The following is a 27,370-nucleotide window of genomic DNA, read 5'->3' as shown; positions in this document are numbered from 1 at the left end:
AGAAACAGTGATGATTAAACGCCCCACCATCAAAAACTTCCTCACGTGCAACATAATGTTTCTGCAGTGTTGATTTGCCATCCAATCCGTTGATAAGGCCACATAAGCCTGGATGAAGGGAAATATCAAATATCAGCTTGATCCAAAACTTTTGTGGCCCATTAATGTTTAATCACCATTATTTCCTAATGTGTGGTCCATCTGATAATTGGATATGCTTCATTTTTGGGATAGTACCCTAAACTGATCCTTAAAAAAAATGATGGACGGTGCGGATACAAAATAAATGCACAAAGGTGGGCCCCACTGTAAGGGCCGCACTGTATTGGGTGAGTCCGGGGTCTCACCTACCGAACGAGGCTAACGGTAAACCCAAGTACATTGAGACATATCCTCAAAATGTACTGGACTTTTTTAGTTTCCATAAGTGGGGCCAACGGATTAGTGATCCAGACCGTCAATCATTATTTGACTATACTCAATTGGCCATTCTCCAAAATTTTCTTGGGTCGACAGATCACAGCTGCATTTTTTCAAACTTAATTGCCTGAGACAGCCGGTCACAGGAAGTTACTGTACTAGGATGTTTGTAAGAAATCCACTCCGTCCATTCATTTTTCCAGATCATTTTAGGACAGGAGATCAACAATGATTAGGTTACAAAACTCAATTGGGCCACATGATAGAGGATTGAAGGATTACCGTTGAAACATTTGTAGGGCCACGGGAGTTTTGTATCGGGCTAAGTTTCTTTTTTTTTTCTTGTCATCCCAGTGGAAATGACCTTATGAACGGTTTGGATGGCATTTAAACATCAAGGTGAACCTCAAAAAGATTTCAACGGTAGGCGTCTGCCCATTGAGTTCAGTATCATCCTCATTTAAATTTATTTATTTTTTACATCTCCAGTCCTAGAATGAGCTAAACGGTCAGGTGAATTTCGAAAATAAAGTTACAGTGGGCCCCACCTAGCTTCAGGCAATCCGCCTCCCATTTGTTCTCCACCGTCCTTTCAAAGTTCATAAATTGAGAGGTTAGGATCGCTCCATTTCATCTTCTACGGATCATGGCATCTCTCCCTTGATTATCCAATTAAAAAAAATCTCAGTGATCACACTATCTCAACCGTCTGATCAGCAAGTACGAAATAGATGGCCAGACCTTGAGAATACCTGGAACAAGTTGTGGTGGGCCGTACCTTTATAATCAACGGACAATCAACAGTTTGACTCAACGAACACATGTGGCCCACACTATGAACGGATCAGCATGATTTTTGAGAAGAGAGATCTTGACCGTGAGGCCCATCATCTTCACGGTTGAGATTTACCACACGTGTGGCATGTTGGTAGGAAATATGGCACAGTACCACAAGTTGTGGTCCCTTCACTGCCAACTGATCAGTTCCAAAAATGAATACTACCAACAGCCAACAAACTAAAAGGCGGTCTATCGATGGGAGGCTAAGAACCGTCCAACTGTATACAGTGGTCCATACATGGTGGGTCCCACAAGGGTGGAACACGTCAGCATAATCAACCTCCTGCCACGCGTCAAATTCATATGGCCGGGGTCGGTGCGCGCAGCGCTCAGTTGAGATTTTTTCTTTTTCGTAGTTATTTGATACTCGGGCAGCTTATGACGGTTGATATACGGAGACACTTAGTAACTGTACACGTGGCATGAATGGACTCAAATTAAACTGACAGGACTGTGGATCCACTGCTGCTGATTCAGATCCCCAGAATCAGACGGTTGAGCAATGCTAACTTCAGATTCATAGACATTTTCCTATTGAAATAGAAAATAATGGATTCTTCTCAATTTTTGACCGTCCAATATATGTCCACCAATCCAATGGTCAGACAATCTAAGAATCTTAATTTCGCTTCCCCATGCATCTGAGTACACTTCCACATTACCATGTGCCACGTATGTAATTTCTAAGTGCCTGCGTATCATCTGTCGCACCATGCCAGAGTATCAAAGTTATTCTCAACCAGAAATTACAGGACACGAGGCTTGAGTTTGCACAGTACACGTGTCCAGTTTCGCAAGTGGGGCCGTTGTTTCTTAATCCAGACCAACGATCTGTTTCGCTCGTCTGATCTGACGATGACCCAAATGTCTCCCAGAATGGAAGATCCTGGCCATCGTACTTGGAAATTGATGCTTTAGTTCTCTTCTCAACCGTCCATTTTATCCACAAATTGAACGACTTACAACAATCAATGTACCTACCAACGCAAGGTTATTACCATAAGATCAATCGCAAGGCATCTACCGTGATCTCTTAATACCATCTAAACCGTCCATTGTATGTGCCTCGACCATGATAGTCCTAGCTGTCAACATCCAGACCGATCCATAGCTCAGGGGGCCACACTAAATACAAAATGGGAGAGTGGGGAGGGTGAGACCCACCATAGAAACTTCCAGTTCCAATGTGCAGTCTACAGTAATGTGTATATGTCATCCAACCCGTTCATCAGGTTTGACCCACCACAATGAAGGGACCCACTAAAACTAAGGCGATTTCAGTACTCAGGTGGGGCCTACCACGTGAATACGTAGGTTTTAGTGGTGACTGTACATTTCCTCCTTTCATGTGCCCAACCTGAGTTTTGGGTCGGAATGATTCTTCAGATGTACGGTGAACGAGATAAGTACCAGCAGAAGATTCCACTTATAGCGGGTGGACCCCACACAGCTTTCAACATTTGGCCACTGCCATCCCAGTATGTGATCATTCGCCCACAGAGTTGCGTTACTATCCAGATTTTTCTGATATATCAAGGTGCACTTGGGCTGGGGACTGCTCCGACTCGTCTGACTCGTTACGACCTGACCTGACTCGAATTAAATGGGTGAGTCGGTCCCAAACAAGTAGGTTTCTCTCTATTTATCCGAACTAAAATGAGTCAAGTTCGAAGTACCCAGTAACTCTTCCCGTGGCTTGATTTGATCCGACATCTTTTTGTTTTTTTCCCTCACACACCCTCACACACTTACACTACAACGGGATTTCACCACCTCTAGATACTCAAACCCTTGACCAGGTGATAAAACTCCTGAGGGTCTACCACCAGATACTTGATTCGAAACCGACTGGACTTGGTTTCGTGTGTATGTAGCTTTCAACTTTTGGCCACTGCCATCCTAGTATGCGATCATTCACCCACAAAGTTGTGCTACTAATTAGATTTTTCTGATATATCAAGATCCACTTGGGCAGGGGACTGCTCCGACTCATCTAACTCGTTTCAACCTGACCTAACTCGAATTAAATGGGTGAGTTGGTCCCAACTAAGTAGGTTTCTCTTTATCCGAACTAAAACTGAGTCGAGTTCGAATTACCCAATAATTCTACTCATAACTTGATTCGATCCGATTTTTTTTTTTTCTCACACACCCTCACACATTTACACCGCAGTGGGATTTCACCACCTCTGGATACTCGAACCCTTGACCGGTTGATAAAACTCCTGAGGGTCTACCACCGGATACTTGATCCGAAACCGACTAGACTCAGTTTTGAGTATGTGTGTGTGTGTGTGTATATATATGTGTGTGTGTGTGTATATAAACCCCCACCTAATTCCAAGTTTTCTTTTCCTCCCTCGTCATCCTCCATTTCCAATCCCGGTAACCACCCACCTCCATCACCACCCTCCTCTCTCTCATTCACTCTCCTCTCCACTCCCTCACACCCTCCTCTTTCAAGCCCACTACCATTACCAACACCCTCCTCTCTCTCTCTCTCTCTCTCTCTCTCTCTCTCTCATGCCCACTCCCTCCTTTCCTTAGCTCTCAATCTGAATCAAATCCGAATTACTACTAACTCGAACCAACTCGGTACTTTTTACTAGTAGGATTTGGTCCAGATTAGTCCAGGCCAAACCCGATTCGGATCGCTTAGAGATGCCGGACTCAGTGCCGATTTGAGTTGAGCTTGGGTCAGGCCTATTTCAAAAACCGAATCAAGTCGGGTCATCCCTAACTCGGTCCGACTCGACTCGATGCCCAACTCTATGTTCCACCCATCCACAGTGGGTTGCAACAGACCAACGGTCCGGATATCTTTCAGTGGGCCCCATTTGTCAGAACATAAAACCCGAGCACACCGCGCAAAAGTCCTCGGGCCGCGTAATTCTATTTCCCCGTTCCTCTTCCCGATGAAATTCACATCCTCAGCTTTCTCTCTCGCGCAACCACATCTCCGTCTTTCCCTCGCAACGCCGTCCGTCTCCTCTTCCCGACGAGGTGGGGAGCACGGAAATCCGTGTCCCTCTGCGAGACCACCATACCTGAATTCCTTCTTTCTCTGCGAGACCACCATAGCGGAAATCTTCAATTCTCGTCCAGGTACGTCGACTCGTTTCGACTTTCTATACGTCGCCTCTTTCGCCCTTTCAGAAGTTGGATTTTAGGGTTTCTTTCATTCTTCTGTGTTCTTGTCTTTCCATCTGTCTCGCTTTCTCGGATGGGTTTGTGCTTTTGATGGATGGGCTGCACACGTGGCAGACGGGTAGGCTGATCTGGGCCGTTGATGTGGTGGGCCACCATATGGACGGGCAATAGCCTCGGAATCAAGGTCTATTGGACTATCTCAGCCGTCATATACACAGAAATGTGAGATCTTGGTCATTCATCCAGTGCGCCACGGCACGTGTATGCTCTCACCCGGAATTTGAGCTGGTATGGGATAACGGACGGCTTAAATCAATTGCCTGGTGGTCTGATTTCAGTGTACACGCATGGCCCTGATGAGCATGCGGCCGATGATCGGGGCATGGTGCACATGAGGCAGAGCGTGTGTGATGAACGGCTGGATTTTCTAAATTGTCGTGCATTGGCACTTGGGGTGGTTCCAGATACGCGGAACGAGCTATGGTCTGCATATCAATGGCAGAAATTTCTTAATTGCCGGGTGGCTAGGATCGTCGTGTGGCTCGTCCACATGGAGGCCCACCATGTGGATGGTGCTGATACTACCCCAGTTGCTATTTATACAGTTGTGATGTTAGAGACCTTTCAATGATTCGGGCTGCATTCCAACTTCCAACAGCTTAGTTTGCTAGCATTGCCTCGGCATATGCTAGGGATGGTTGCTTGTCTATGTTAACCGCAGATGCGGCAATCGTCTCAGGTGATTGCGAGGTCTTTGAGTGAAGTCCATCTCTTAGTTGTGGGAACTTTCTACCCAGATACTGCACCTGGTTTGAATCATGCTTCGGAATGACATTCCTGCTTGTGTTTTAGATTCCTAGCTGCTATGCTTGCCAACATTTAGGAACATCCTACACCTGAATCTGTTGCTGCTTCACTACACTGTTCGTGCAACTATGTTACAGCTCAAATCTCCCCAAAAATTCATGTAGGGCAATTGGAGCCATTCATATGTGGCCTATCATATCCATTGGCCATAGCCTGTAAATCACAGTGATTACATGATCCTGTCCATCTGATTTTGTCCACTAATTTGGACTGTTTGTTAAAATTTTGAACCTCCCGTGTTGTATGTTGAACATCACCGATGCAATGTCTAAAACTAACCACTACTATCTCTCAGCCCTTCAAGACTACTAAAATCTTAAAGACTGTAAGTGATACTTTATTTTTATTTTTTTCTATTTATTATTATTATTTTTTTAATGGACTCAAAATTATATTTTAAGTGCATAGGGGGTCCAGTCTACTGGATGGGCCATAGGTCCCAGGTTTTGGGTCTTTGGGAACCACAATTTTATTTTATTTTATATTTGTTGAAGATGAGGAATTTTATTAGGCCACAACCAAAAGAAAAACAAAAGCAGAAGAAGAAAATGAAACAAAGAAAAGAGAACTAAGAAAATACAAGGCAGCCCCATGGCTGAAACACCCAAAAGCCCTAGAGATCAAGGAGCCCACTCTTTAATAAACTGGAACACATTACATAGAACTCCTAAAGGCGATCCTTTCCTATTACAGAAACATTGATTGTTTATTTCAAACCAAATAGCCCAAAGGACAGCACAAAGGGCGAGTGTCCATCTTTTCTTTCCAATCTTTCCTCCACCCCCAGAGTGCCAAGACCTGAAGTGACCCTTGATAGCTCGCATTACTTCTAAGGTCCAAAGCCATGAAAATGCTAGGAAACTGCTAATGTTGGTTGTTTCGATTTCCCTGCTGTTAAACTTTTCTTTCTGGTATTCAAAACCAATTCTTAAGCTGGGTTCTCAATTTGATGGAGGAACAAGAAAAACCTTTGGGGTGAAAAATAAAAGGAAGCAAAAGGATGCAGAATCTATGTTCTTCTGATGGATTTTTTCAAACTGCTGGTAAAAAAAAAAGAAGAAAAAAGAAGAAGAAATAGGATGTGTTTCTCACCTTTCCAAAAAAAGAAAAAAAGGATGTGTTTATCAAACTGCTGTTTTTATTGTTTTGATGGCTGGAATGTGGAAATTTTGTACTTACTAACGTACGTGCCCATCTAATGAATAGCTTGGATTGTGCACACATGTGTGTGCATGAACGGCTTGGATTGTGCATTACATGCTATGTGCCTCTAATGAACGGGTTTCCATTTTTTAGCAGGAGATTATAGCATTCCCTTTTTTTTACTGGAATTGGTCCCACCAAATACAAGACACATGGCACTTGAGGGGTGGATCTAGACCATTCATCCGGTGGGCCAGGAAAAGTTGGGACTGTAAAAAGGAATTTAGGAATCATTGATGGTTCATCAGGTGGGCCATAGATTTGCAAAAAGAGATGGATGATCGGAAGAAATTGACCGACGGTGCCCATGTATTGTATGGCTTGGATCTTGCGCACATGTGCATGCATGAATAGCTTGGATCCTTCGCTATATACCACATGCCCATCTAAAGAATGGCTTGCAGCGTGCACAGGTGTGTGGAAGAATGTCTTGTATCCTGATCCATATGCCAATGATTGTTTGTTGTGGCCCACCTAATGAGTGAAATGGCCTTGTCCTTGGAATGTCAACTACTGTCAAATTTCTTTTCAGTTGGAGCTAACGTATCCAAATGCTAGGATGACAACTAAGGACCAATGGAGGAATTTAAGAATGAACTAATTGGTAGTTTGGGAGTTGAAAATGCCTTGAATGGTTGAGACTGTTGCTTTATATATTCTACACTTATTTCTGGGTAATTTAAATTCATATTTCTTTTAATCTGGCCTATGTAGGAAGATGATGGGTTTTATTGCAAGATGTTAATCTATCATGAGAAGCAGAGATGGTAAACATGCATTATTAAGTTCCATGTATTTGGGAGATACTGTCATAGGATGTGGGGCAGCGAACAACCTTGCATGAATAATCAGGCCGACACAGGAGTAGACTATATAACTTTGGAAAACGATAACACTGATAGTGAGATGGCGGCGGATGTTGAACCTGAAAGTGATACAGCAGTGGATGTCGAACCTGAAAGTGATACGGCATTGGACATTGAACCTGAAAGTGACGCAGCAGTGGACGTTGAACCTGAAAGTGATACGGCAGCAGACATTGAACCTGAAAGTGATACAGCAGGGGATGCTGAACCATGTGCAAGTTCAGAGGGCAGTTCAGTTCCTCATGTAGGTATGCGGTTTAAAACTGCCGATGAGGCATACACATGGTACAATGATTATGCAATGCGTGTGGGTTTCAGTGTGCGTAAAGACCGCCAGGAAAAGTCGAAACGCGACGGAGAAGTTATCTCCAGACTATTTGTATGCTCAAAGGAAGGAAAACGTCGGGATAAAGACCCAGATAAAGAAAATAAAGACAAGCCTGAGCAAGCACACACAAGGGTAGGTTGCGAGGCATATCTCATGGTAAAGAGAAGGAAGAGAGGTACTCTGGAGGAGTTTTGGGTGGTTACAAGATTTCGGGAGCATCATAACCATGATTTAGTATCTCCAGATAAAACGCATTCCCTTCGATCGCATAGGAAGAGGGGTCGTTCGGGTGCACATTTTCGTGGGGTTCATATGTCTTCCTCACTCACGGAGTCCAATGCTATTGAAAATGGTTTGTGCAATCATCTGAGTGTTAAAGGGCATGAGGCTCCTACAAAAGGAGATGGTGCAGCAGCTGACTATGATTATGGAAGTGACAACCCCGAGGATACTTCAGCAGACAATCCAGGTCCACGTTTAGGTATGCAGTTTAGAACTGCTGACGAAGCATATGCATGGTATATTGATTATGCAAGGTGGGTTGGTTTCAATGTGCGAATCGATCGTCAGGAAAAATCGAAACGTGACGGAATAGTCATTTCTAGATTATTTGTATGTTCCAAACAAGGAAAGCGTAGAGATAAATACCTAAATAAAGAGAATAGAAGCAAAGTTGAGCAAGTGGAAACAAGGGTAGGATGCCAGGCATATCTTATGGTAAAGAGAAGGAGAGGTCCTGTGGAGGATAGTTGGGAGGTTACAAGGTTTCAAGAGCGTCATAACCATGACTTAATGTCTCCGACGAAGTGTGGAAGGCGTGGGGCAAAAGCACTTGAAGATAACAATATGACAACCTCTGCCATAGAGAAGTGTTGGAAAGATATTATTGAAGGCAAACAAACTGAAGCAAAAAACGGACAGCTCAATACTCCATTGACTGGAAGTATTCAAGAAGGCAATATTGGGGAAGGGAACTGCACTGGCCATTCCAATAGCCAAACAACTCTGCATGGACATGAAGACATGGACAGAGGTGGATTCCCTTCTAATGAAAGTGGTAAGAGCAGGTCAGAGAAGCGACGGAAGGGTACCAAGAGCTGCAGCATTTGCAAGAGGCGCGATCACAACAAGCGCAAATGCCCCTCATTGAAGGCCACAGGGTAATATGAGAAAAGCTCATTCCATAGCACTCTTATTGATGTTTGTGCATGCCAAACAATGGGTTCTTAATCTCATGTCTTCTAATTTTCTTTTGTTTCCCTTCATTTTTTATTTTTATTTTTTTTAATTTTTCTTTTTTAAATTTGTAGGGATACTCTACAGCCAGACAATGACTTGCATCCAGACATGATAGATAGGTACAATTTGGTTTAGCAAAATCTTCTGTTCTAGTTCATGACTTCGAAAATACTCCTTTTTTTTTACTATTTCTTCTTTCCTATTATGACTTTGCAGTGAAGTTATCAAGGATCGGCTCCCAAATGGTATCATGTATCAGGTAATGTCAGCCTATTGGTTGGTTTTTCTGTTATCGATAAAATTCATCACCAAAGAGTTCTCTTCTTTGTTTGCTAATTGTTATCTGGCACATTGGAAAACAAGCAATTCTCAAGCATGAAGTTTAGCAGGTTATGATAACATTACATTCTCCCTCATCAATCCTTTTATCTCATCATGCACATAACTGAAAGATGTCTACATGAATTACAAACTCTTCGCAATCACACTCATTCATTTCTTTGATTTGTAATGGATGCCGTAGGGATCCTCACTATCTTATTTTTGTAGAAACCAGCAGTAGGGAGGAAAAATGTGAGAGAGATCAGACGTTGACGTTGTGGGGGGAAGAGAGAGGGAGGGAGGGAGATGTCCTAGCGTTTAGGTGTCCTCCCCCTCTCTTTTATTAATAAAAGGATAATTTACAAAAAAAGGGCCTTTGGCCAGCTGGGCCTAAATACAACCAAGCCCACCAACACAAGTTCTTTAACAATGTCAATATTATGTTCACTATTACTGTGGTTATTTTATGCCCAGATCTTTCCTAGTAATTTCTGCCATTTTAGTTGGTAGGGTTTGAGCCGATAACTCGATTGGGTATTGTCTTGTGTTGCAACCTAGATGTAGTAGGTAAGGCTGTCAATGGCCAGACTGGCCTGTTGGGCTTTGGGCTTTGGCCCATGGATTACATGGGTCGTGAATCATTCGCCAACCAATAAACTGGCTGGGGCTGGTTTGACAACTTTTTCTATCAAAGCCTGGCCTGAGCCAAGGTTCCAGGCCTGGTTATGGCCGTTACATGTTGGCCCCCGAGCCTCAATTTCAGGATTGATAATGAACGTCTCCGGCTTGGCATACCGTGTTACTTGTAGGCTCAACTAATGAACAGTGTGAATGTGGCCGATTTGGAACCCAGCCCATTTCGACCCCTAATAGAGGTTATTGATGAATTAGAAAAGGAACAGTTAGGTTACAGGTTACTTACCAAGAAAAGAACAAATAGGTCAATCAAGAAAGGTTAGTGATAATGGAATCTGAATGATAACATGTTATGTCTGACTTTTCTCCCTCAACAATTTTTGAAAGATCAAAGAAGACGTTGGGTTGATCCGCTTAGAGGAGGATCATGCCTCCTAAATCTCATAAGAGAAATGTTTTTGGAAGAAAATTTCTGCCTACACTTCCATTAACAAGGTTTATTTAATACAATTCATAGCCCATAGGCCACATCACCATAACTACCTACATGCTACAAGGACCATTCTCCCCACTATTAGGTAACTACTCCACTACACACTACTGGATAACTAACCCCACTACCCACTACTAGATAAGTAACCCCACAACCCATTACCAATCATGGGTTCTCATGCAACTCCATTTACTTGGCACGCATCACTCTTCCCCCCTTGCACCCACCTTCTGCTTAAGGTGAAGGTCCGTCCGGGAAACAATCAATGATGGACTGGTACTTCTCCCATGTTGCATCTTCTATGGGTGCACTCTGCCATTGAATCAGGACTCCAGTAATAGCTTGGTTCCTACGGTTAACCATCCTACAATCAAGGATTGCTTGTGGTAGGGGTTGTAGGATGCCTTCTTTAGTAAGGGGCACCAACACATTGGATGACTGAATTTTCTTCCCTAACTCTTTTTCTTAAGGCATGAGACGTAGAACACAGGATGGATCTTGCAGCCAAGGGAAAGGTTGAGTTTGTATGCGATCGGTCCGATTCACCATAGAACTTGATATGGTCTGAAATAATGACCCAATATTTTGAGAGACCTTACCGCTAAGAAAGTTTGACAATAAGGCTGTAATATGAGGTAGACCCAATCTCCAACTGAGAATTCTCTCTGTGTTTGGTGGCGATTGGCATACTTCTTCATTCGTTCTTGTGCTAATTTTAAATGCTCCTTGAGTGGTTTTAAAACCTAATCTCTATTTAGGAACCCTGGTAGTTCCAAAAATGTAGGCGGGCAAGTTTGGTGGTGATACACCATACACCACCTCATAAGGAGTCATCTGTATTGCTAAATGATAGGTGGTGTTGTAACACCATTCAGCCCAAGGAAGCCACCTGACCCACTCCTTGGGTCTCATGCTTGTGAAGCATTAAAGGTAGTTCTCGAGACATCGATTTAGGACTTTGTTTGGCCATTAGATCGTGAATGATAGAATGAACTCATTTGAAGCCGGGTTCCCTGTAAGCGAAACAATTCTTTCTAGAAGTGACTAGTGAACGCTGGATCCTGATCACTGACAATGGAGACTAACATTCCATGAAGCGTAATTAAGTTTTCAATGAAGACTCTTGCTACGGTAAGTGTTGTTTATGGGTGTGCCAGAGTGATGAAGTGTGCATAGTTAGATAATCAGTCTACAACTATAAAGATGATAGGCTTGTCATGGGATGGAGGTAGCCTGTCAATAAAGTCCATGTCGATTTCAGTCCATAACCACTATGAGACCATAATGCAGGGGGGTTTTCATATTGGGCTTGAGTGGGGTGGCCTGTGGGATGTAGGAGCACACACTCGGGGTAGGCAGCCCGTGAGAGGCGGGTGGCTTGGGTGAGGCGACAATTGGAGAATCAAAACAATTCTCTTTTGAGATTTTGAAGGTACAATCCTCCTTGAAGTGGATCAACCCAACGTCTTTTTCGATCTTTTAAAAATTGGTTGGACGAGAAAATGTATACATAACATTTTGGTATCAGAGTCGTTGACCCATGGAATGACTGATAGTAAAAGAGCAACAAAAATGAAGGAAGCGGTGAAGTAGTTTCAAGATACCGCCAAGCAGCATGAGCAAAAGCTTAGGGAGATCCTTCAATTACTCACAACAATTGATCTCAAGTATGATCAAATGTCCCAAAACCTTATGCGAGATCATGTAGAGACATCAGATGGGCAATCGGTTAATCACCACCCTTAAAGCAAAGTTGGGGCTATACGGCTTGATTTCCCCCGATTTGATGAAACCAACTCATCTGGATGGATATATTAGGCAGAATAGTTCTTTGCTTACCATAACGCTCCTATGGAACAACAACTTGCCATCACTTCCTTCCACGTGGAGGGGTAGGCTGTACAATGGTTCCATTGGTATGAGAAGTGCCAACCTCATTTGGCGTGAGCAAGGTTTGTCACAACTCACAACGCTCAACACGAGGTTTGACAATAAAGTTCATGGCGATGTCAGTCCATAATCACTATGAGACCATAATGCAGGGGGGTTTTGATACTGTGCTCGAGTGGGGTAGCCTGTGGGATGCAGGAGCACACTCGGGGTAGGCAGCCCGTGAGAGGCAGGTGGCTCGGGTGAGGCGAGAATTGTAGAATCAAAGCAATTCTCTTTTGAGACTTTAAAGGCACAATCCTCCTTGAAGTGGATCAACCCAATGTCTTCTTCGATCTTTTAAAAATTGGTCGGACGAGAAAATGTATACATAACATTTTGGTATCAGAGTCATTAACCTAAGGAATGACGAACAGTACGAGAGCAACAAAAATGAAGGAAGCGGTGAAGCAGCTTCAAGATACCGCCAAGCAACATGAGCAAAGGCTTAGAGAGATCCTTCAATTACTCACAACAATTGATCTCAAGTACGACCAAATGTCCGAAAACCTTATGCGAGATCATGTAGAGGCATCGGGTGGCCAATCGGTTAATCACCACCCTCAAAGCAAAGTTGGGGCTGTACGGCTTGATTTCCCCTGATTTGACGGAACCAACCCATCTGGATGGATATATTAGGCAGAATAGTTCTTTGCTTACCATAACGCTTGTATGAAACAACAACTTGCCATCACTTCCTTCCACGTGGAGGGGTGGGCTGTACAATGGTTCCATTGGTATGAGAAGTGCCAACATCATTTGGTGTGGGCAAGGTTTGTCCCAACTCACAACTCTCAACAAGAGGTTTGACAATGAAGTCCATGGCGATTTCAGTCCATAACCACAATGAGACCATAATGCAGGGGGTTTTTTATACTGGACTCGAGTGGGGTGGCCTGTGGGATGCAAGAGCACACTCGGGGTAGGCAGCTTGTGAGAGGCGGATGGCTCAGGTGAGGCGAGAATTGTAAAATCAAAACAATTCTCTTTTGAGATTTTGAAGGTACAATCTTCCTTGAAGTGGATCAACCTAACGTCTTTTTTGATCTTTTAAAAATTGGTCGGACGAGAAAATGTATACATAACATTTTGGTATCAGAGTCGTTGACCCAAGGAATGACTGACGGTACGAGAACAATAAAAATGAAGGAAGCGGTGAAGCAGCTTCAAGATACCACCAAGCAGCATGAGCAAAGGCATAGGGAGATCCTTCAATTACTCACAACAATTGATCTTAAGTACGACCAAATGTCCCAAAACCTTATGCGAGATCATGTAGAGGTGTCGGGTGGGCAATCGGTTAATCACCACCCTCAACGCAAAGTTGAGGCTATACGGCTTGATTTCCCCCGATTTGACGGAACCATCCCATATGGATGGATATATTAGGTAGAACAGTTCTTTGTTAACCATAATGCTCCTATGGAACAACAACTTGCCATCACTTCCTTCCGCGTGGAGGGGTAGGCTGTACAACGGTTCCATTGGTATGAGAAGTGCCAACCTCATTTGGCGTGGGCAAGGTTTGTCACAACTCACAACACTCAACACGAGGTTTGGACCTAAGGAGTACGAGCAAGGTATTTCGTAATGGTAACGGGGGCCATAACGGCCACTGCCATTACCTTTGCAATACGGGTCATAACAGCTGTTACAACCCTCGTAACGGCTGTTACAATGTCTTTTTTTATTGAAAGAAAAAACCAGAAAAAACTGTATCTATCTCGTAACGTTGAAAAAAAAATAAATCTAAAAAACTTGTATTCGCCCTATAACAGACCATTACGGGGTAGTTACAACCTTTACAAGGGGCGTAACGAGCTGTTAATGACGGTTATAGGTCATTTTTTTAGAATGACCGTTACAACCATTACGTGCCCGTAACATGTAACGGTTGCCACCGTTACCTTTACATAATGGCCTTTATGGCATATCATGAGTACGGGGATTATATGGGATCCCTTGCCAAGCTACATCAGATGACCATGGCCTGAGACTATCAAAACTAATTTGAAAGCTTGCTAACCGTACAGATGGGCTCAACGAGGCCTTTTTAATAAGATGTTTTATTTGCGGATTGAAGGACAAGATACGCCTTGATGTTCAAATGTTCCATCCTATGTCATTGTCTGTTGCCCTAGGATTGGCCCGACTCCAAGAGGAGGTGGTGGCACAACATAGGCGTATCCGGTTTAAAGCAAACAAGTCTATCCCAACTAATCAAGCTAGTGCTTCTAAACCATTACTGCCTCTCATCAAGCAATTACCTGGGGGGAAAGGGTGGATTTGCCACAACTGTAATGAAAAGTTTCACCTTGGCTGCGAGTGCAAAAATCAAAACTTTTTTTTGATAGAGGATCATAGCGAGAAGGGGGGAATCGATGAAGGCTACTAAAGTGATCAAAGATAATCCAACCAAGTCAGAGTAGGCCTCACTAGAGATATCACTTCACGCCATCGCTGGTTCGACCACTCCGCAGGCAATGCGGTTGGAGGACTTCTACGACGGCAACCTATTATGGTGTTAATCAACATCAGAAGCATGCACAATTTCATAGATCCCAAAGTTGTTCATAAAGCCTAGGTACCGGTAGGCAATGGAGATTGCCTTGCCAGCAAGGGGAGGTGTGCCGGTCTAATCATTCAAGTTCAAGGTGTTATGATCACAACAAATTTCTTCTTGCTCAACCCGGGTGGCAACAATGCCGTTTTGGGGGCTTGATGGTTACAAACCCTTTGATTGGTATTTTTCTCAACTCATCATGAGTTACACGGATGGCAGTCAACTGCGTAAGCTCAAGGAGCTATGGCCCTCTCGCATGGAAGCCATCGATCAAGGGTTGCTCGAGAAGGAGGTTCATAAAGGGGGAAGGGCTATGGTGCTACAACAATACATCATCACGCCACCCCCATCAGCCACAATCAAGGATGAAGCATTACAGAATTTACTGGCCGAATTCTATGACGTGTTTCATGAAACATCTAATGTGCCCCCCGCCGCGATCTCATGATCACCACATACCCCTCATTAAAGGAGTGAAGCCTGTAAGCATCCGCCCATATAGGTACCCTTCTTATTAAAAAGAAAAAAAAAATGTGATGGAGCGAATAGTAAAAGGTGTGCTATCTTTGCGGATTATAAGGCTGAGCATGAGTCCATACTTGTCACCAATGCTCTTGGTCTGTAAATGGGACGGAAGTTGGCGCTTTTGTGTTGACTACCATTCTTTTAACCAAGTCACGGTTAAGGATAAATTACCAATTCCAGTTATAGATGAGCCGTTAGATGAGTTACACGTGTCCATGTTTTACTCGAAGCTAAACTTGCGATCCGGGTACCACCAGATTCGAGTCCATGAATAAGATATACCCAAAACAACATTTTGCACTTAGGAAGGCCATTATGAATTGCTGGTGATGTCGTTTGAACTTGTCAATGCTCCATTGACTTTCCAAAGTTTAATGAATGAGGTACTCAAGACATATCTTCGATGCTTTGTTTTATTCTCTTTTTTTTTTTAACGATATTTTGGTATATAGTCAAACTTGGGAACACCATCTCCACAATCTTCGTTTGAAATTGGAGGTTTTAAGGCAACACCAACTCTATGCTAAGGAGGCAAAATGTAAGTTTGGTCATCAAAGAGGTAGATTATCTTGCTCATATACCTTAAAAAAGAAGAAGATTATCTTGCTCATATAATTCCAATCAAAGGGGTTTCATTGGACCACACAAAAATTACAAGCATGTTGGAATGGCTACAACCATGGACCCAAAAGGTTTTGCATGGGTTTCTAGGCCTAACGGGATATTATTGTAAGTTCATTAAGGACTATAGTAAAATCACATCCCATTCATTCGCATTGCTAAAAAAAATGCTTGGGGGTCGTTCGATGAAGCTGATCGAGCATTCAATGAACTTAAGCGAGACATGACACAAGCTCCCATACTTGCACTACCTGACTTCTCGAAACCATTTATTGTCGCGTGTGATGCATCAAGAATAGGGATTGATGGTGTATTAATGCACAAGGGCATCCAATAGCATTTTTGCATTAAGCATTGCATGGCTGAAACCTAGTTTTGTCAACGTATGAAAAGGAGTTGCTTGCTTTTATCATTGTTGTTAAAAAACGGAGGTTGTATCTCTTGGGTCAAAGATTTGTAATACAAATCGATCGAAAGAGTCTTAAATTCTTGTTGGAACAACAAACCACTATCCCGGTACAACATAAGTGGTTGTCTAAACTGTTGGGTTATTATTTCATAATCGAATTCAAAAAGTGTTAGGAAAATCGAGCAGATGATGCCTTATCCTAACATGATGAGGAAGTTGAGATCCTGGCCATCTCTATGCCAGTGACTACACAGCTAGATAAGGTGCAATTGGAGACTTCAAACGATCCTTATTTACAATCCCGAATCAAGGAATTAGAAGGCAGAAATCTCAATGAACAAATAGAGTTGCACACGAGTCGAGTTAGCTCAGTCAGCTCGCTTGACTTGACTCGGAAAAGCTTAACTCGCCTTGGCTCAAAATTGGATTTGGACCGAGTCGAGCTGGTTTTTGGAACTTGAAAAAAAATTAAGCCGAGTTCAAGCTTGCCCGAGCTCGACTCGACTCGACTCGGATCGAACCTCGACTTGAATCGACTCGGATCGAATCAGCTCGGTGACTCGATTTTTTTGATATTGATGTTGCTCGCCGAGTGTTTGATGAAATACTTGTAAAGCGTTGTTAATATTTTGCATTTTGAGAGAAATTGAAGATGCATTCTATGTGTTTGAGAAAATGTCGCACCAGCTCAAATTCGGCTCGAATTGCTGACTGAATCGAGTTGAGCCGACTAGACAGGCTTGAGGACTGAGTCGAGTTCGAGCTAGGGTTAGCTACTAGCCGAGTCGAGCCGAGCTGTGCCAAGCTCGACTTGGTTCGACTCATGTACAACTTTGTGAACAAAGATGTGCGTTCAGGAAAGGACTCTTAGAAAAGTGAGAGCAGTAATAGGGCCTACCTCACCACTACGGAATATTATTCTCATAGAGATGCATGGAACTTCCTCTTATCAATCGGGTTACCACTAAACCCTTAAAAGGATCACAAATACATTCTATTGGCCAAGGACGCATAGGGACGTGTAAAGGTTTGTGAAAGAGTGTGACACATATCAAAGGCACAAGGTTGAAAGCGATCTTGGAACCTTTGTAAAAGTCGAAGATGGATGGTGCACATCTAGCAGTCCGACTAACCATCAAGGGAGCAGAGAGGTCTGATCACCCCTCTGATTCCACGGTTAAGATGACCCTGGATTACTACGATCCATGGCTTGGATCGTTAATGGGGCAATCCATATATACAAACTTTGGATATAATATTTATACCTGTTTTATCTTTAATAATTCGCGACTTTAGGATATGATTAATGAGAGAATCCCTCCCTTTTCTATAGGAAATGGTCGGGAAGTTAGGATGAATCTGGATGTTATTCGGTCTCATCCAATCTTACCCTATCCCAATCTCAGTTTTGAAATTGAATTTAAACCTTGAATGTTTGAAATTCAACTTCAAATCTTGGAAAGAAATTTAAAAAAGAAGATAAATATGAGGAAAAATTCGTGGGACCCACCCACTAGTGGTTGCCCACAAGTGAGCCTCACGGGCCCTTATCCAACATCTACCACTCAATAATGTTGTGGGATGGGCACAATATAAAATTGTCCATCTGATCTAGCTCGTCTCATAACAATCAAAACAAAAAGTCACAATCGAAAAAATTAGAGTTGTAGGACCAGTTGGAACATCGTTGCATTCTCACAGGTGTTTATGTACTAAGTGACCACCTAACTAGCACTCAAGAACCCAAGCTTTGCAATGCCTATTCTAGCACGTACAACTACACAAGATGGAATTGACTCCCAATCTGGAGTACTCGACTAAGAAACATACTTATCCAACTTATCAAATTATTATGAAAACTTGGTTTTTCGCAAATATCAATTGATTTCTTTTGAAGTAATATTATAATACATATACTTTTGGAAAGAATCTTGTTGGCAAAAAAAATGTCAAAATCTCGATATTACCAGGGAATAAGTCTTCAAGTGTGTATTAATAATTATAATTTTAGAAACTTGGTGTAGCTACCATAGGATCTTCTACACGTAGATGTGTAATTTGGAATTTACCAAGCTGCTTTTCTAGCGTAAGTGAGTCTGACCAATCAAGGGCCCTTCATCATCGTTCACTGAAGTTGTGATACTCAATCTCATCCTCTTGTACACAAGAGGGTAGCTAAGGACAAAGAGTCACCAACGGGACTGGCTACTCGCATGTTATAACGATTAGATTGAATCAAAGCAATTTGTAAGTAAAAGATCCCAACACGTGGCTATAATTTATATTGTGAAGTAGACAATACTAGTATATGTCAGGTCTACAATAAACATGTTATCTCACATAAGATATGACTCATCTCATATCCTCACGATCTGGCTTTTATTCAGGCCATAACATTGATCGCATGGAAGAGAAATTGAGTGATTATGTTATTCAACTTGATCAGTCTCATCTTCAATCTTTTAGGATTGAAGGCGGATGCGACTCATTTGTGGTCTCATCTTCAGTTCTTCACAATAGATGGCGGTTCACACATCAACGTTTGAACATCACCCTGATTGTACCTCTCTTATACATTTAGGATTAGTCTACTTGTGAGAGTGGGTGACCGATTTGCTAACAAAGGTAGAGATCCTACATGATCATAAGATAAATGCTGATGATCTATAAACCTAGTCAATAATTATACTCATCTCACAACGTGATTGAGTGGGAGATGTTGGATATGGGCCCATGCGGCCCACTTGTGGGCAACCACTAGTGGGTGTGACCCACAAAATTTTCCTCCTATTTATCCTTTCTGATTTCTCTTTGAAGTTTGAAGTTGAATTTCAAATATTTGAGATTTAAATTCAATTTCAAACTTAAATTTGCGATAGGGTGAAATTAGATGTGACCGGATAACTTCCAGCCTCATCCAAACTCCCTGATCCGTCGCTATGAAAAAGGGGAGGGATTCTCTCATTAATCCCATCTTAAAGTCGTGACTTATCAGTGAATAGATTGAGAGAGAGAGTATATTCAAAGTTAATCCATTTAGCCCACCCTATTAACGATCTAAGCCATTGATCGTAATCCGGGGCCATCTTTAACTGTACAATAAGAGGGGTGATCAGACCTCTCTGCTCCCGTAATGTTAGGTGAACCATTGGATGTGTACCATCCATCTTCATCCTTTGTGAAGGTCCCAAGATCGCGTAGATCGCCGGATCCTATGGGCAAGCAATTGAAGTATCTCCCCAAGCCACTACCCATGCTACACGGTGGGATCTTGAAGCTGCTTCACTGCTTACTCCATTTTTACTGCTCTCATACTGTCAGCCATTCCCCGGGTCGATGGCTTTGATACGAGAATGTGACGTCTACCTTTTCTCCTTATGCCAATTTTTGGAAGATCGAAGAAGACGTTGGGTTGATCCACTTCGAGGGGGATCGTACCTCCTAAATCTCAAAAGAGAATTGTTTTTGGGAAGAAAAGTTCTGCCTACACTTCCATTAACAAGGCTTATTTAATACAAATCATAGCCCATCGGTCACATCACCAGAACTACCTACAAGGTCCATTCTCCCTACAATTAGATAACTACTCCACTGCCCACCACTACTAGATAACTAACCCCACAAGGCATTACCAATAATGGGTTCTCATGCAACCTCATTTACTTGGCATGCATAATAACACTGTAGATTTATGAGATGATGGGGATTGTACTAACTACCAACTATTCTGATGCGTTGCCGATTCAAAATTGTGACTATACCTCCAATAAAACAGGCTTAAACTATTTCCATGAGAGAACAGTAAACCAGCATTATGATAACTTGCAGTCACAGCCCATGCTGGACACTGCACTGACTCTTCCGTGATTGGTTTTCAGAACTTGCTAGTGGTGTAATGATTCTGAAACAGATTGCGAAAATATCAAACTTCAGACTCAAAACCATATAGCAAACAATGAAGATGCAGACCTCCACCAATAATCTAATATGTAAGAGAGCTACCACTCGAAATGGTGTCAACGTTAAGGACTTCTGCAGAAGTAATAGGGGCTGAGGTTGGTTATGGAATTAGTTATTGATATAGAGGAAAGGTTAGAGCTAGGAATAAGTCTTTTGGGGATAGAATTTAGGGTGGGGGGTAGTTCTGGTAGGAGCTCAGTCATCTCCCTGGTGCCTGGGGCGACCTGCAAAGTAATCCAACTTAGTCATGGAAATTGGGCGGTTCTAGAGTCACCACAAGTCTGATTGGGTTTAGCAAGTTTGTCGACAATTGTGGTTTGATCAACCTTCCGATTCCAGGCACTAAACCTAGTTTTACAACCAAAAGTTTCCAATGATGAGCCGCCTTGGTAGGTTGCTTATCTTATTTTGTAGATTGCGAATTTTATTAAAGGGAGCCAAAGCAACCCAAAAAGAAAAAGAAAACAAGGCAGAACCAAAACAACAAAAAAGGAGCAGCCGTACAGAAAGGAAAGGGAAAAAAAGAAAAAACTAAAAAACAAAAAACAAAGAAAAACAAAAAAGAGAGATGCCTAAAACAGCCATACAACTCAAGGATGACAACCAATGCAGAGCCTCAACACTGAGGGTAGAATAATTCCATTCAAATTGGTTTAGCCAGTCCCTGCCGATGTCGTTGCTGTTCATGTTGACCTGTCTGGTTAGGGTTTTTGCGAAGATTGAAGCAATTAGAAAAAAGTTCCTTTGGATGAAGATGAAGTGCACAAATAACATTTTGCTACGTGGAAATTGGTTTGCAAACCTATTTGATATGGTTGTTTGGGTTTAAAAGATATCAGGACATCTAAAAGCCTACTGCGGCATTGCTGGGAGAAAGGCTAAATAGCCTTTTAATAAATACTTCCAAAAAGAAGGGGGGGCTGAAGGCCTGTTTGGGGGCCACTTAAAAGTGTGTTCATCTTACTTTATTTAAGAGTTGCTCCAATGCTCTCAGGCACTATGACTTACAGTGCTCCTAGTTGCATGGGGTAACTTGGACTGCAATAGATCAATCTTAGCTGTACATAGGGTATGTAACACATTTGAAGAGCTATCATGCAAAATTAAGGCTGATTGTTGATTAATCCATCAGTGTGGACTTATTTTTTGTAGGCAACTTTTTTCCAACCCATTGATGCGATGGTTACAATTTCCTAATAGAAGTGATTCTATAGAATCATAAGCAATCCATGATGGAAACTATCAGTAATCAAATACATGAATTGAATTGTTGGGTAGACCTCTTTTTGTACAATTATTCTTGACTGTCCATATCAGAGGCCACTTATCAGGTGGTTAAGATCATGAGATTGGTGTGATATTTGCGTGGTAGCCCATGAAATGTGTTTTGGACCTAACGGGTAGTCTGGATCAATCGATTGAATTGCTTAGGTGTCCAAACACTAGGAGCATCTCCAGATAAAAAATAAAATTATAACCAACAATTTATATAAACCATGATCTCTAATACGTAATTGATGTTAACAGAAGTGAAACAAACACATTTTTAAGTGGGGCATTGGAACACATTTTCAAGTGGTATCCAAAAACGTCCTAAGATGACAATTATGGATACTCAAGAGACATTCTCATTGCTATTTCCTCCTACTTAGAATGAAAAGTTCCAAATTTATTTCATTTGTGCATTCAAACATTAATTTTTGATTGTAAAGTGATCATTTGATCTAAATTCTATAATTGCATGCTTTTCAGGATTTTGTGCATAATCGGGGAATTTACAGACAACCAGCCAGTGACATTGTACTTGGTTTCTACTTTGGAGACTGATCTTTTGTTCATGGTCTTCTTTTAAAATTCTGACGACCGATAAGGTAGTAGGGCCTGTTCTTTGTAAGGTATCAACTACACAATCTTAGAACATTAATTACATCTTAGAAGATGTTGATGTAATTCATGTCACTAGGAAACATGCCAATGCAAGATGAAAGACCATGATGGGCACTTCATGTCCTATGGTCAGGTGGGGCTGCCTATGGCCTGGGCCTGGGTAACACAGTCCGGCCAAGGTCAGACTCTGGGCGAAAGCCACGCGGGCCCTTGACAGCCCTAAATTGGCGGTTAGTATCATTGTTGGGCTGGACCCTTATGATAGGTAACCACCATTTTGAAAATGGCAGTGACTCATTTTCCTCGCATGTGGCGCTCATGTAAAGCTATCTAGACCGTCCAAATTGCGCACTGTGGGTGGAGCATATTGTATAAAATCACACTGATAAAAAACCTAACCATGCAATGGATGGCTATCAAATGAATGGTTAGTGGGGAGTGGTCCAATTTCAGAGGGAAAATTCACATGTTTACAATCATGTTCTCATTGCAATTTTCGGCATCTGCTCCATCCATAATTGGTTCAGAGATTTGTATGGTCTGGAACACACCACAACTATCCCATATGTCGGGTTGAAGAGTCACCGCCATTTTAGAAACATTACTGAACTACGAAAGGAGTCTAGCCTGCCATTGTTTTATGTAGGGGTGCAAATGGGTCGGGTCGACCAGACAGGTCATTGGACCCCACCCGACAATATGTCATGGTCCAAAATTTGGATCTATGGGGGCAGGTATGGATCCCAAAGTTCGACCTGAAATACTAAATGGGTCCTGGTCTGGGACATGTTGAAGTCAACCCGACTCGACCAAGGCCCAGTTTTTAAACGGGTCTGATTTGGTTCATACTAAACGAATGTGACCTAGACCTGACCCAAACCCAAACCCAGAGTGGACCCAGACCTAGGAAGAGTTGTTGATTAATATATAGGTAAGTCGACCGAGTCTTTTAAAACATGAATGATCACATATCTTCGAACTTGTGCTAAATACCATACATTCAAGCTGTGTGGGGCCCACCATCCACTAGATGCACCCAAAATCCAGCTTGATCCATAACTCACATGGGCTGCACCAAAGGGAACAATGGCGGACACCCCGGGGAGGGTGAGTCTCACCATAGAAAGCATTCTATATTATTCATGGATTATTTTCTTCTTCTTATTCTTTTTTCCTTTTCTATATGTAGTTTGAGAGTAGTTGTTTGAAGACAATTTATATGTAGATTTTCATCTTAAATTCTTCTCGAGTTTATCCAAGATTGCATATTAATGTTGTGTTCTTGAATCTCATCCTACTTAAACCTTGATACAACTAACGTATTTCGAATGGTAGTTGCGACTTAGTTATTTCTACGTCTGATGCAGAGCCAACACATGAGTTATATGGGTCGGGTCTGAATTTTAATGTGTTGGGTCTGGGTCCGGGTCCAGGCCAGAAGTTCGACCGAATTGCTCCCCCTAGTTTTATGTAGAAAGGCGAGCCTTATGGGAAAAAAGTATGATTATAGGTCAGGTGAAAATGTACAATGCTTGATCCAGGGCTTGTGCATGATGCGGCCCACCCGATGAATGGCGGGAACCTCCGTAGCGCATGGTGACGGGGGGATTATTGGGCTGATTTATATATATATATATATATATATATATATATATATATATATATATATATATATATATATATATATATATATATATATATATATTATTTTTTTTTGAAAGGTACACTACAGTCTCCACCACCTCATCTAATGAGTGGGAGATTGTTGGGCTGATATTGATTGTGTTAGGGGCCATGGCCCTGCAATCCATACTGTTTGATCTGATGGGCCTTACCTGGGATGGGTCATACTCCAAAAGTCTCCCAAGTTGAGAGATCCGGGGCCGGACATTTATCTGTTGACCATGGCCGCGTCTTTTCTCAACTTGGGTTCGTTTTAACCATCACCCACTGGGCCCCACATGCAAAGATGGTCTATGATTTGAGCTCAACATATTCTGTATAATAAGGTATTATACCATAGTCACACTTAAATCGTGGTCCTAACCCTTGATTTGTAGAGTCGAATGTGACCATGTAGAGAGTGATGGTCACAAGCATCCGTTCAGCGAATCTTCTCATAGTGGGACTGCAGGGAGTAGTGTGGTCGACAAGGGAGCGTTTGGTGCATGGTATTAGATGGGATTAAGTACGATGAAATTGCATTTGGTCCCATGCAAATTTCATTCAGCATTCGGGGTGGGCTGGAGGGTTGGGATTAGGTGGGATGGAATTGCATTTGGTCCTATGCAGGATTTTCGTGGATTTTAAAATCCATTTCATGTGGGCCTCATATTGATGCATGTGTTATATTCATGTCGTCCATCCATATACACCATTTACAAGTGACATTCTAGTTATGTATGTGTACAAGTAACAGACATCAATTGTGAATTTGGTTAGTTGATTACAATTTCATGGTCTACCAAATGAGGTTTTGCTTAATCTAGCATTTTTCTGTGATAAGAATTTTATTCCAAACATAGGATTGGATGGTCAAAATACCATGATATTTTTGGACATGAAATCATTATGCAATAATAGTGCTTAATCCCATGTAATACAATTCCATACCATTTAATCTCACCGAAGAAATGAGCACTCAGACTCTACCATCCAACTCGGCGGACTAACTCGGTTTGACCCAATCGGGTTCGACCCTACACTGGAGAGAGTTGGGCCTGACTCGAGTCTCGAGCCATCAGGTTGTGCCAGGGTGTCCCACCATGTGTGGGATCATAATAAGTGGGACCCACCATCCCTGTGTGCTGTAACTCACCTATTCAGTCCAATCGTGTCTGAATCATCAGCGTAGCTTATGTTTGAATAGCATATTAACATCTCAGTGGGCCTAGAAAGATTTCAACGCTAGGAATCTTAATTCCCACTGTTCCCTCTGGTGTGGTCCACTTGAGCGTTGGATCTGCCTCGTTTTTGTGCACATACCTTAAAAGGTTCTGAGAGAAGGGATGGACGGTGTGGATAAACGGATACATCATGGTGGGCCGGCCCACAAAACTGTCCCTCCGTGGCTAGAGACCAATGAGCTGGTGAAAAACGGTGGGCCCCACAGAGCTTAGGAAGAATCCCTACAGCACCGGATCCAGGTTTTCTGCGTCCTTGCGTCCTAAGATAGCGGCAGGGGGGGATGCGGATTGCACACTGAGTAAACTCTGTGGGGCCCACTGTCTTTCATGCATTTTATCCACTCCGTCCATCCATTTTACCAGATAATTGCAGGGCTTTAGCCCAAAAATGAAGCTTTTCCAAAGCTCATGTGGACCACACCACTGGAAATAGTGTGAATTGAACCTCTACCGTTGAAAAGTTATTGGTGCCACAGAAATTTCAGATCAAGCTGATATTTGTTTCTCCTTTCATCCATGTCTGTGTGATCTTATGAACAGGTTGGATGACAAACAAACATCACTGTGGGCCTTAGAAAGGTTTCAACGGTGGAAATCATTACTTCCACTGTTTCCTGTGGTACGCTCAACTTGAGCTTTGGATGTGCTTCAATTTTGGGCTGAACATCTAAAATGATCTGTAAAAACGGATGGACGGCATGGATGAACCATCTAATTTCACGGTGGGCCCAACAGAGTTTACTAAGTAAATAAGAGTGTATCGAGTAACTCACTACGCAATCCGATTTCGGCAGTGGGTTCACGAGAAGTACTTGATACTCGGGCCGCATATGATGCCTGGTACGCAGATACTGCAAAATTATACACGTGGACTTACTGTCTTAAAATCAGATGGATATAGCATTCCGCATCTCTGATTCGTGGAAAATTAATTGTTGAAATAAGGCCATTTGGATATTTTACATTCTTAACCGTCCAATGAATGTCCATCGATCAGATAGTCCAATAATCAAGACCGTATGTTTTGTTTAATGACACACCTGAACTGGAACCCACCTTTTAATTTAAATTACTTGTCTGTCAGGTACGCAATTTGTGAGTTATTTCTAACTGCCTGCGTATCATCCATACACTCTGCCAGAGTATCAAAGTTTCTCTTGACAAAATGGGTCGAAAGGGTTTTGCTAGGGTACGGTGGCATGTACCTCAGCATGATGTGGTGGCTGGTTTTCACGTAAGCTGATTGGGTTGTGTTGGGTGCTGTGGGGCCTACCTTGATGTATGTGTTTTATATCCATGTCGTCCATCCGTTTTATCAGCTCATTTTAGGGCATGTGACCAAAAATGAAACAGATCTGAAGCTCAGGTGGACCACACCACAGGAAAGAGTGGGGACATGACATCTACCATTGAAATCTTCCTGGGGCCCATTATAATGTTTATTTTCCATCCAACCTGTTGATAAGGTCACACAGACATGGATGAATGGAAACCACAAATATCAGCTTGATCCAAAACTTGTGTGGCCCCAAGAAGTTTTTAACGGTGGCCGTTCAATCATCACTGTTTCTTGTGTTGCGTACGTCCACTTTAGCTTTCTATCTACTTCGTTTTTAGCTAATTCCCTAAAATGATCTGGAAAAATGGATGTACGGCGTGGATAAAACACACATAACATGGTGGGCCCCACAGTGGTGTTCAGGTCACCACCCAATCCGCTTCCACATTTAAACGAACGGGATTCTATGTCATGTGAAGAAATATTTGTTGAATGGTGTCTGTGCATGAGATGAATACTTAATGCCTTATATTTAAATTCATATTCAAAGGTCAGGATCATCAATGAAGTATGATTATAAAACCTAGCTTCTATACGGTGGTATTGAGAACGTGAACGGTTCAGATCAATCTAGTGACGGAAACCAGTCAACGCACCGAACGGCGGTACGCGTCCAGCGTACGCTAGCAATATACGCGTCCGACTCCTTTCCATTTCAGGTCCCTAGGACACTGTGAATGGCCGAACGATTACAGAAAGAGATGGGAAGGGTATCTGCACGACGACAGCTTGAAGGAGTACTTCGCAGTAGGTCACACGCGTTTGCGGCATGGGCCACTCAAGAGGTGGGGCCCACAAGTTTGCGGCATGGGCCCACTGATGAATGGGACGGCCTGGTTGCGGTATGCCGTGGGGCTCCACACGATCA

General features: G+C 42.5%; 1 protein-coding gene across 2 annotated transcripts; it reads left to right on the top strand.

The window, feature by feature from the left end:
* The first annotated feature begins 4,173 nt into the window (after nucleotides 1–4,173).
* LOC131228198 (uncharacterized) lies at nucleotides 4,174–22,320 on the top strand. 2 transcript variants are annotated; one of them, XM_058224076.1, is made up of 6 exons: nucleotides 4,174–4,365; nucleotides 6,577–6,893; nucleotides 7,195–8,834; nucleotides 8,985–9,032; nucleotides 9,130–9,172; nucleotides 22,123–22,320. In XM_058224076.1, the coding sequence occupies exons 3-6, from the start codon at nucleotides 7,297–7,299 to the stop codon at nucleotides 22,195–22,197; spliced, it is 1,704 nt and encodes a 567-aa protein (XP_058080059.1). In that variant the 5' UTR covers nucleotides 4,174–4,365; nucleotides 6,577–6,893; nucleotides 7,195–7,296; the 3' UTR covers nucleotides 22,198–22,320. The 2 variants fall into 2 exon arrangements, with proteins under 2 accessions (XP_058080059.1, XP_058080058.1); XM_058224075.1 differs by lacking the exon at nucleotides 6,577–6,893.
* The last annotated feature ends 5,050 nt before the right edge of the window (nucleotides 22,321–27,370 follow it).

Source organism: Magnolia sinica, chromosome 15, assembly GCF_029962835.1.
Source record: "Magnolia sinica isolate HGM2019 chromosome 15, MsV1, whole genome shotgun sequence".
NCBI lineage: Eukaryota > Viridiplantae > Streptophyta > Magnoliopsida > Magnoliales > Magnoliaceae > Magnolia > Magnolia sinica.
The sequence above is the reverse complement of the archived record's forward strand: the minus strand, read 5'-3'. Positions and strand labels throughout refer to the sequence as shown.

Excerpts from the sequence above, each read along its gene's own strand:
- LOC131228198 (XM_058224075.1), top strand. The coding sequence starts at position 7,297 with ATGTGGGGCAGCGAACAACCTTGCATGAATAATCAGGCCGACACAGGA. Across the intron at positions 8,835-8,984 it reads CCCTCATTGAAGGCCACAGG|GGATACTCTACAGCCAGACA; the intron begins GTAATATGAGAA and ends TTAAATTTGTAG. Across the intron at positions 9,033-9,129 it reads CATCCAGACATGATAGATAG|TGAAGTTATCAAGGATCGGC; the intron begins GTACAATTTGGT and ends ATGACTTTGCAG.